General features: G+C 38.8%; 1 protein-coding gene across 1 annotated transcript in view; it reads right to left on the bottom strand.

Moving 5' to 3' along the window:
- Positions 1–12070, bottom strand: part of LOC134849377 (kelch domain-containing protein 1-like) — a 381010-nt gene that overhangs the window by 7228 nt on the left and 361712 nt on the right. Inside the window, exon 3 of the mRNA XM_063866505.1 lies at positions 3283–4082. Coding sequence (XP_063722575.1) covers positions 3283–4082 — 800 coding nt within the window. The remainder of the gene's footprint in view (positions 1–3282; positions 4083–12070) is intronic.

Below are 12070 nucleotides of genomic sequence, written 5' to 3'. Positions count from 1 at the left end.
CAGGGCCTCGACCTTTTGTTCTTTTCCATTGAATGTTCCTTTCAACTTTCCATTGAATCTCCGGACAGCGTCTTCGCACCCGAGGGGTTCAAGCAAACCTTCGGATATCAAGTTGCAATCTGTCCTATTGTCAATCTCAATGTCCACTATTTCGTCACACACACTGCCCCAAACGAAAGTTCGTCCCTTTTTAGCCAACTCCGATCTGGGGGCAAAATGTTCTCCTCCAACTTCTCCTGTCAGCACTCTGGGATATTTGGAGGGAGCCATAGTCTGCCTCATTCTGCTTTCACCCATGGCAATCGTCTGTCGATTGTTCGTTCGCAATGCTCGTCTTCACACACAAATCGTCGTTGCAGCTAAAATCCAGAATAGCGCCCACCCAGGAGCGCCACTGTAAACGTGGGGGAATTCACAATATCTCTAGGCCGGCTTTCTCACACGTTATCGTCCTTCGCACCGCCGCAATATGTTCCCTTTAGTACTGGGGTCAGTGGGGCAACCGATTCCCAATACTGTTTACAATCCCAAAAGGGTTGATTTGGTGGTTGGCTTCTCTGTATCTTACTATGCTGCTTGCCCCGTGATCTGTGCTCTTCCGACTGTATCTCACTTGTCAATCAATAGTCGATCGCAACAACAATTCCAATAATAAGACTGAATTAGGAAATAAATATAACCAAATACAGAGTAGCCTCTAAATGGCGGAAATATCAATTAGTCGTTCAAATAAAGAATAGGACTGCGATTTGTATTAATTAACTAACCCCCTGCTCACTGCAGTTCAATTAACGCCTTACTAGTAACTAACTAACTAACGTTCTCCTCGAGAACTTCTTTCAATATCGATCGTTCAACAACGATCCCACTATCCTCTAGATAGCCTAACTTATATCCACTAACTAACTAAATCACGTTAACAAGTCTTCCAACTTGTTCCCACTTTACTTTGAGAATAAAGCGACTACCTCAACTCGTAGCCCAAATTGTTCTCTCTCTAACTGAGAACCAACTATACTCTATCTCAGTATCAATTATTCTCTCCCGGTTCGGTGGTTGTACTGTTCCCTATCGCTACTAACATTTACTTAACTAGCGGTCACTCAGGACTTGTCAGCTGAATCAACCATTAGGTCAGCTTTAATTAAATATCATTCACTTAACTAGCTGCCACTCAGTTAATCAGGACATACTGAGCAAACATTGGGTTCAACTGCAAAATCAGCTCCCAATCGTATTTGACAAATGAACCCTTGCATGATTTTATTTTAGTTCTTCCTAACTTTTTCCCTTTCCTATGAATTGGGTAGTTCTCACTCAACCGGTAATTTAACTTCCGTGATACTTGAAAAGTTTCCATTTTGGTCATTTTAATTTTATTCCCCTAAGTCCAAGGGCTGGGTAATTCCCTTCCCCGTGTCCGTTTGGATCCGAAAAAACACCACAAGAATTTATTTAATATGCTAGGGCTGTTCATAAAATCTTCATCCCGAAATTCCCATTTCCCCCCATAGATGTTCCCAATTTTTGCACGGGGCTGTATTTTTACTTGTTTGTCGTTTTATCGAAAGTCCAACTGGAGTGGGTTAAGCTGACCCCAATGTTTGCTAATTACAGAAAATCACTTTCGCTCGCGTACAAAGGTCAAAACTAAGAAATCTTTATTTAGGGGCCTCCCCTTACCTCCCCAGGTGGGTAGGTAACCCTTTACGGGTCCTTACAATGCTAATTTATTACTTTTTAGGGGGTTCTGGGGTCTTGGGGTCTAAAATGCCAAACGACCTCTTAGAGGTCATCCGAGGTCAAATGAGGTCAAACGCGTCCAAACGTCTTAATTTCGATGGGAGATCATTCTCACTAAGTTTCATTCATATCGGACCATCCCTTCCCATATTTTCGAAAATATTGGGTCAATTAACATTTTTCCCTAAAACTTCCATTTTCACCCCATAGGAAGTTCCGGAGAGGATTGGATCGCTAGATGTCCCCCTACTGGGTTGGGCCCCCCTTCACATTGGTGCATTAAAATCACAAGTCAATTATTACTATCAGGTGTTAATAGCCTTATTCAATTTTCAAGTGCTAATAGCTTCCGACGTAGCCGCCGGATTGGGTCCAAACATTGATACATTATAGGTCTTCCCCAAACCTACCATCCCCCCAAGTTTCAGCCTCCTAGCATCATCAGGGGTCAAGAAATAACAAAAAGGGGGTTTTGTTTACATAAGGCGTAAAACCGGAAGTAATGACCGGATGCGTTCAAAATCCTAGTGGTCAACTTCCCTCGCCTAGGGCTACAACATATTGCAATATGAAGTCATTCTGACCATTAGTTACCGGTTTACAAAAAGTGCTAATTGCATTTTCGGAAATCATTATCACTCGCCCCCCAGGGGTCCCAGGGGTCTGAAAATTTGCATGCCCGGCTAAAGTCATCTCTATTAGTCACCCACCAATTTTCATAAGGATCGGACGAGTGGTTCCCAATCCGGGGGGGGGGGGTTTCCAGAATTTTAGCGCTTTCTTCTTTTTTCCAATTCTTCGCCCTAGAGGCCAAATTCAAGGTGCAAAGTCCGATTACGATTGTTTGCTCTCAAACTAAGCTTATCTATCACTGAAATTCATTGCTACAAGTTCATACAGTCGACGTTAAAATCAAATTTCGCAATTTTCAACCGTTTTCATCATGAATTACCAATCCTACACCCAGGTTTCTATAGCATGTAATACAGTAGAATCACCAATTCTACAGAGGGCAGTTTCCGAAAATTCTAAAGTTTGACTTTTCCCAGGGTCATAAGTTTTATGTCAAAACAATTGGGCGTATCTGCTTATGCAGCGAAGAGCCCTACAGCCCGTTCTACCCATTGAACTAAAATCTCAGTTTTGTGAAGGTAGTTTTTGAGAAAAAGGAAAAATCCAAACACTTGAGTCAAACATTCCCTCACACACTTTATTTGAAGGTTGTAGAAAGTGGGTTAAGGTAACAAGAGACTGGGGAATTATGCAGGCAAATTGTTACATATTGTTACCACTATTCTGAAAACCGGTACAGCAGTTTCTGTGAAAAAAAACTTTAGGGAAAAGCGAAAATTTTTTCCAAAGCGTCTCAAGGAAGTCAGTTATACTTGAAAAACATAAGCTCAGTAAATTTAATAATACACGAGTTCATTAAGAATATCAACGCCCCCTACTATCTGGAGAAAATTGCACTCTTACGACTGAAAAATATTCTTATATAAATTAAAACTTATTCAACTAAAAAGCCAAGTCCATACTTACTTCAATGAGGTCAACTCTTTCCATTTTCTTGATGGTATATTGTAGACCCAGAAGTCACTTAGAGTGTTTCCACTTGAGTCGAGCCCTCCCTGTAGCAATAGATTCTGACTCAATTGACCTATCGGAGACAGGACTGCCCATGACCTACCGTTGGGCCACTCATGGTCATCGATGCGACGCCATATGCGCGACCATGTGAACGTTTTCATATCTAGCGAATAAAAATCCTTCATTCTGTCATTGGATAACCTCCCACCGAATATGTAAAACGTATCTCCTAATTTACAGCCGGCGCATGCTGCTCTGGGTGGAGGCTGCTCGCCTTTCGTAGGCACCAAGCTAAAATGGTTTGTTTCAACGCTGAATTTAACTAGACAGCTGAACCATGCTTTTAGATCCATCAATGCTTCTCTGTCTGAGTCCATAATGTAATGGCCGTATAGCTCTGAAGAGAACGAAGGAACAGAACCATAGCCCCCGAAGAGGTAAATCGAACCTTGATGGACAAAACTTGATAATTTGTCTCTTCCTGAGGGGTGCGGCTCTGTGATTGGGTACAAGAGTTGATCACAGCACGGGAAGACGCGGCGCCAAATTTTGGTTAAAAGGTCTAGTCTATAGGCTTTCTCGTTGTAATAGTTCGCCTTTGAGTACCCGCAGAACACATAGATGCAGTCGTTAACAATGGCGCAGGCAGCCGATGAAAGGGAAGGCGGTGATTCTCCATAGGTGTCTTCCAAGATCCATTCGCATGACTCTACATCGTAAAACCACAGCCTGCGCGTTGAGTGGTATCGAGACTGGAAACGAAAACACCTTTAAGACATAGAGACGAAGCGGAGCTTCGCACCACTTGCGATACAACAAGAAAATAAAAATAAGTCGAAAAAATTTTAAAAATTTTTGTAGGCGAACCAAAATGCTGGTATGTCTCAATGAAAGATATCTTGGGGCCCAGCTAAAGCTAGAGGAAACTGTGTGATATTTTTGAAATTTTTTCTACTGATGTGGAATGAAATGGGTATTTTCAAAAATTTGACTTTGCCGAAACCTTAGTTGTTTCTGTACTAAAATAATTGAGAAGACTTTAAATTTTTGAGCCATAGAAATCTTCCGAGATATCACATTTTTCTTACAAAAATTTGAGGAGTCACCGCTTCTGTAGAAAAAGTATCGCAAACGGTTCTTTCTATGAAACCCTTCATTTCAGATTTCAAGGGATTGTTTTTAAAAAAAGTCAAAAAGTTTCTTAAAACTGGTACAAAAACCGAGTATTAACTTTTTTGAGGGCCATATTTTTTGTGTTTAATTTTTTCAAGGAAAATCCGGTTAAGCAGAAGCGATTCACAAAACCTGTTGTTTCGATTGAACGCGACAACAAGATTTGGGAGAGTAACTTTCGAGAAAAATCAAATATTTTCAAAATACGGAACAAAAACCAAATTATAACTTTTTCGAGAGCCATAACTTTTGCGTTTAAAAAAATTAGGCGCAGTCAATTATTCAGGGGAGCATTGCACAACCCATTAAACCAATTGAGCTCAAATTTTCCGATTTGGGAAAGTAGTTTTCAAAAAAATCAAAAAACGGTCAAAAAATTTGACTTTTCCCAGGGCCATAGTTTTTTGTATGAAAAAAATGGCCCAGCCGCACAAGCAGAAGAACTTTCCACAAAAAAATATATCCATTGAACCCAGAATCTCATAATTTGAAATTTAGTTATTGAAATCCCCCAGATATTTCGAAGGCTGTCGAGAGTAGGGTAAAATGAAAAGGGATTTCGCGTAATAACTCGAAATCAAACCTAATTATCGCAATTCAAAAACCTCTATGTAATTTCCTGTTAGTAACACAAAAGCCTGGCATGTCTCCGCACCACATGCGATAGATGAAAAGAACTAATTACAGGGGTGTTCAAATTACATTGCAATTAAATGAATTGATTGTTGATAAGCAAGAGCTTTTTCATTCATACCCTATTTTTAGAAAATCGAATTTGTAGTTTTTACCGAACTTATAATTTGCAAAAATGAAAGAAAAAATTCGAAAGAGTCTCAAAAAAACTAAACCCACTCCGATACATTTTCATACTGCCTGATTTTCTCCAACAGGTACTTTTCGACCTTCGAACCTGAAACCGTTAAGTCGAAGAAAAAATTTAAAAAATATTCGAAATCAAACCTGGTTAAAATGACAAATAACAGAAATTTAAATTTAAGTAATAAAAAATCAGAATAAAAAACCCAGACTTTACAAAGCAGGCCGATAACAAATAGAACTAGAAAAAAATCTGCATTCCGATTGGATAACGCTTGCTCATCGCGAGCGTAATAACTCGAAATCAAACCTAATTATTGCAATTCATAATCTCTATGTTTTTCCTTTTAGTAACACAAAAGCCTGGCGTGTCTTCGCACCACATGCAATCGATGAAGGGAACTGATTGCAGGGGTGTTCAAAATTATATTGCAGTTAAATTAATTGTTTGCTGAACGCCTCCAATTTCAATTTATTGATTGATAAAACCAATTAATATTTTTTTATAGAAATGGGGCCGACTTATCTCCTGAAAACTTTGTAAATTTAGTTCAGAAGTTGAACATCAATATCCATTTAGTTTAATTTTTTAAATAATTGAATTTTCGTGTTGCAGTCAATTTTTTAACACCCCGGACTGATTGATTAAATGAAAATTTTTAACCAGCTAGTCGGACTTTTTCTGTTCATTTTAATTTTCAAGCGGAGCAAAAATTGAAAAGACAACAAAATTTGAAGAAAAAAAAATGTACTTTTCCAGATGAATCTCAGAAAATAGAAAACCAACACACAATTTGGAAAACATCTGCTATTTGAAAAAATCAATCAAAAAACTTCAAAAAAACAATAGCAAAACACAACATAATCTTGAACAGGACAAATCGGTGCCTCGGTCAGCTTAGCCTCCAGTTTCAAACTTATCATCAAAATTAAAGTGTACGATATTACATAAAAAAATAGATAAAAAGCTCTCGGTCAACCGCTTGAAAACGCAAGCCCAACACCTCGCTCCAAATTCTGTTCTCATATCGAAAAAACTTTTCAGTTTGTTTTACTTTTTCCTGAAAACAATCTTTGTCAGGCAGGGTTGCAATGTTTAAAACAGAGCTTGTTTGAAACATGTTTTAAACACGTTTAAAACACTGTTTAAAACAACACGAATTTCAGCGTTTAAAACAACGACTCATTATTGGTCAAAATTTGAACGCTTTCTGAGCGCGTCATACAACTTAGAATCATTGGAAAATCAATTACAATCCGAAATTTCATTCCGGTCAAATGGTTCGTAGCAATATCAGTGATTTGTAAGCCAAAATATAGAACCGTACTAATAGTGCTTATATTGCGAGACCTCGCTTTACATCCTGGTTATTCTCCTCCAAATAGAGCACAAATTGGTGGTAATTTACTCGATTCTGTCTACTCCGATTTTCGAAAAATTACTGCAGAATCGCTAACGGGTCAACTCGTCACTTTATCAGTCGACTGTTGTCCTGGTGAATAACTAGATTTCAACCACAGAAAATATGATAAAACCGCCTCTACCGAGTGAGGTACGATGGAGCAGCTGTGTTAACTTTCTCAATTAGTATTTGAAATCATGGACATTTTTTGAAGCAGTATGCTGATCGGAACCCCGAAAAATTGAGAAAAAGTCCCGCAGCTGAAGTACCGAAGTTGTTAAAAGATATCGTTATGTACAAAAATGTGGAGGATGCTTACACTGTTCTCAAACCTGTAACCGAGTGCTTAGATCTTATGCAATCAAACAAAAGCACATTAGCCGACGCCGTTTGGGCATGGAAAAAACTACTGGACAGTTTTCGTGAACGAGGCATGGAACGACGAGACTGGTTGGAATCCGCTGAGAAAAGGTATAATCGTTCTGTTCCGGATTCGTGGTTCACTGCCTATTTGTTATGCCCATTGTATTTCGGCGAAGATTTAACGGAGAACGAACGCAAGCGTGCCATCGACTGGATCAAAGCGAAGCATCCGGAATGCAACAGTGAAGTCATTAACTTTATTGGAGAGAACTTACTGGTTCTAAAACATGAATGCCAAGAATATACAGACAAAAAAGGTAAATTTTTTGAACTATCAAATAGCAATGGGAAAGATTTCGAAGGAAATTGGAGAAATGGCCTCAAAGATGGAAAAACTGTTCCCCAGTTCAGCTGGTCTCGAAAGAATGTTTTCGACAATGGGCTATATCCAAGACGACCTTCGAAACCGTCTTGGCATGGAAAAACTTGAAAAACTACTTTTCATCAAACGTGTGCTGAGCAGCTAATTTTGTCAATTATGTATGTTTTTTTTTGTTTTAAACATGTTTAAAACGTTTTTTTTTTGTCAGAATCATATATTTTTTGCAACCATGTTGTCAGGTTAGCGCTTTCTGTATTGTTGGCATTACAATAATCAACATTTCGGTGCCAAGACGATCACGTTACCTCTTAGCCATTTACGTTAGACTCATGATTCGAGAGAAAAAAGGCTAGTTCGCGATCACAAGACACTCTCGCAAAGTTAATGAGCATCGAAAAAAAACTAACGCAGCTGTGACTAAACTGACAATACTTAACCAGTTTTAAAGATCGGTGCCTATACCTCATAGATTCATCTCTTCTTAAAATTAAGAGCACCCTTCGTCCCACATTCATTACGCAATTTTATGTGAGATATTATGTGAGGCGAAATGTATAATGGCACTGAAAAACACAAATTTATTGAAAGCCCTACAACATCTACAACTGAAAATGAGAAAGTATAAGCGAATACTTAAAAACTCCTACTTTTTCTATTGCAGGCAAGTTTAATGAACAAAGTGGGATTGAGTTTTTGGTATTGTCGGGATATTTTTTGACATAAGGAGTCAATGAGAAGCTTGTTCCACGCAGAATGTTTGGTGAGACAGTCTGCCAACTGCGAGCTACTAGCGACCCACAAGGGTTTGTTTTCTATCGAAAATACGGATCAGCATAGTTTGTTCATTATCTAATTGTTTTACGTTGAGCCAGCTTTAAATATGCCTTTTGCTTTTCAGGCTCTGTTGATGACAGTGGCTTCTCTCCAGTCTCTTAACTCGTCGCGGATGTTGAATTTATCTCCCGATTTTTCATTTTCCTAACCTACAGTGCCAACATAGTTTGTACGGACGCTTCTGCATTCTTGCCGCAAAGTTCATTAGCTTTAAAATAGTCGTTCCATTTTATTTATTTATTTACTTATTTCATTATCATTAAAGTTCATTAGCTTTAAAATAGTCGTTCCATTTTAGCATAAAATCATCCTTAAGGGTTCCAGGTAATTAATTTTCCAGTTGTGCGGTCAGAAGGTTCCGTTACGTCTGTTTTCCCCTCGGAATCTAATGTTTTTTCAACTGAACATATCCTGCAACTCGGTACTCGCGTCAAGACTTTTGCGGGACCTTTCCATTCACTTCTACATTCCGTTTGAAGTAAACTTTCTGACAGGCTCGAAAATCATCTCGTTCGGGTCTCAGACAGGGTGACAGAGAGCGCGGTTGAACTTTTCCCGTTCCTCACAACAACAAGCGCTGTAAGGTGCCGAGCCACTGTTTCATTCATGGAAATACGTTGAATTGCAGGGAGTTTATTGCTGAGCATGCTAGGTGGATTCGAAGATTGTCCAACACGAGCTTATAGGGCGTGAATCTAAGAAGATTCTGATGAGCATTGTTCGCATTGACAGCTCAAGCGAGCGCCACATCCAGAGGCATATTTTTGTCTCACCAGATCGCAGCCAATATTCACAACGGCTTGCTGCTTTGTTTCTGATTACAAGCGCTAGCGAAAACCGCGTGAAAAAATCTATCAAATCAACCACTGCGTGTTTTCACGCCAACATTTGAAGTCCGTAGCAGGTGGCCTGTGAAACACTCAACTGACTCCACACCATTGCACAATCTCGGAGATGCTTTTTTTCATCACAAAGACAGGTTTTTGATGGTCGGTTGAGTGAATTGCTATGAAGTTTGGCAACCACCGAAATTAGCGCTTTTTCATTTTTCAGGGGAATAATGTTATTAGATTTTCATGAGGTAGGTTCCAAAATAAAAAAGCAGGCGCATAAGTTCCAGATCTTTTCAATTGGTCAAAAGACTAAATTAGCCGAATCTCGGTTTAAGATCGCCGGTGGGGGCTTCGCGGCGATAACCGGCTCTAAATTTCGTATAGAGTTCTACCCTTTGGTGGCAAGCTCGCAACACGTTGGTGCGGCTGCGGCGGTCACTATTTTGCAGCTTGAGTTTATGCTGGTTGAATAGTAAACAATCAATCCATAAATTCGTTGGCTCAAATTTGAACCAATCAGAATTCAAGAAGATAAATTTTGGACCTTATGCGATTGATTTTTTATTTTGGAACCTATGAATATTGGAACCTATGGTAATTCACCAGGTAGGGTAGGTATGTTTAGTTGCTATGCTGTTGAAGACAAGTGTCTATGGGAGTTAAGTATACTGTGAGTTTTTTAGAGGAGAGCCAAGTAGTTTGCGAGTTTCATAAACCGTCAGAACATTTTGCTTTCCCGATGCATAAGCTCTCAAGTGAGATTTCCACTTGTTCTTTCGTGAAATGGACTTGATCAATTTTCCTGGCTGTTCAAATATCCGGATTTCTTTAGTGAGTGAAAAATGTTGTGAACACTGACTGAAAAAATAAATAAAATTTTTTTTGATTTTTCTTTATCGGTGACAGCTTTCCGAGGGAAATTGAGATGATTTTCGGATGCTTTAAAATACTTTTGTATCTCAGAAAATTTTCCACTTTCGAAGACAGTGTTTGAATTGCTTTTGATCTCCGCCGTTCAGTAGTACTCCTACCTTTGATTCCACAGAGTTTCTAGCTTCACGAGATTATTCGCCGACGGATTTTTGTTCTTACATTTCCTCATGGTATTCCTCTTTTTTATGGCATTTAGTGTTTCGTTACTGACCCACGGGGGTAGACTCATCTGATGTTTTGTTTTTTATTGGATTTATTTTTCAAAGATCTTGTATAGCCAACCATACAACAAATCAACAACAACATTACAGTTACTTAAGCAGCCGGGCAAAACAAGATTTCGTTAATGAAATTTCGTTCCAATCAGCTTTTTTGTATGAAAAAATGCTATAATCTCTTTTCAGGCACGGTTATTGTCACTTTGAAACAGTCGTTTAAGTTCAATTTGAGCTGGTAGGTTGGTGATCGAATTTGTAGAATTGTTGAACTTTATTGTCGACACATACTTCTAAAACTGGGTCCGTATTATTAGCTGAGTTATATAAAGTTGCCTTTTTGCGCTTGTGATTTGTGAAGTTTTTGGTAATTGCAATTTTTTTGCTTCGTCAAAGTTAGAAGATTTCATATGCTTGCAGTATGTGTCGAATTTGACGTCTTTACGATCCTTGTTAGGTTTACAGCGTGCTTTCGACGAAAATCGTCTAGGCAATCAAGGAGCGCCGATATAAGTTTTCAACCAAAGGGGCGAAAATCTGTATGGAATCTTTTAGGAGGAAAAGTAGATTGAAGTCAAGCTGCACGAGTACTGTATTCGGTTAATTTGGAATCAAAGATTTTACAACGATGCTGAAAACTACAGTGTACTGCAATAAGTACTCCTACATGGTTTGGTTGACAACTCACTGTATCACACTCGTTACTATGAATAGTGAAAGTGAGAAAAAAAAAGCATAACAGGGTAATTCTGCTAGTAACCAGGGTTTCAGTCAAACAGACAAATTTGAAGTAATCACATTTCTTCCACGCACTTTTTCAAGTCTACAAGGCTCCTTACGTTATACAGATTTAAGAAGACCATTTCTGATGTTGATTAACAGAGTCATGACGATGTTGCCTCATTGTTCGTTTTGAATTCTAACCAAACTTTTTCTTTTACAATTTCTTATACAATTTGAAATCACGAAAATTGAGCCCGTTTCTTAATGTTCCAGCTTCGATCGATTCCCGGCGTTTTTTAAGCAAAGAAGGTTCTTATTTTGATTCTTTGGCATTCAGTTCCTTACTCACAAACACTAACTTGTACCCTTTGAGCTTGCTGATATCCATGAGAATCTGTCGTCTATGAAACTTATTAGCAACTGAGAAAACAATTGTCCTTGCCCTTCCCTCTTGGTGGGTCCCAATACGTTGTACTTGTTGTCTCACATTCTAATGACAGAAAGACTAGTATTTTGGATATCCTCCTCATATCGTGCTCATTTCGCTCAAGACGAAATTTTGAAGTGCTTTCAGGCATACCTCTTACTCGATTGCCTTCTGGGGGTTCGTGCTCTGCTTTAAACTTTGCCGTTGGTTGGTCTGAATCTCTGTGGCTTTGCTTGGGATTTATTAATGGTGTCTTTACAAAGGATTTTAAGCTCACAAATGGCCTTTTTGATTTCGGTTACCTCTATGTGAAGAGATTTCAACTGCCTTTTCGTTTGTAATAGTTTTTTTATTGCTGAATTTTTGCTGCTGCTTCAATATTCCCATCTCGTTGTTTTCATGACACACAGTCATTGCACAAAAACAATGCATTACTTCCCAGCTCTTTACGCATGAGCACAGCATGACTTAGTGATGTAGTTTTTAGTCAAATGAAAATTGATTCCATAATTGAAGCAAAAAAAATCAACCTCTTCGGCAAGGATTTCAAAATATAAAGTCTAACAGAACCTTTCACCTTACTTTGCATCTGCGGCAGATCTTGACCATCATTTTTGAGACATGACTCTGACTATCGT

This window comes from Symsagittifera roscoffensis, chromosome 1 (genome assembly GCF_963678635.1).
Source record: "Symsagittifera roscoffensis chromosome 1, txSymRosc1.1, whole genome shotgun sequence".
NCBI classification, from domain to species: Eukaryota; Metazoa; Xenacoelomorpha; order Acoela; family Convolutidae; genus Symsagittifera; species Symsagittifera roscoffensis.
This window is presented reverse-complemented; position numbering and strand designations above follow the sequence as displayed.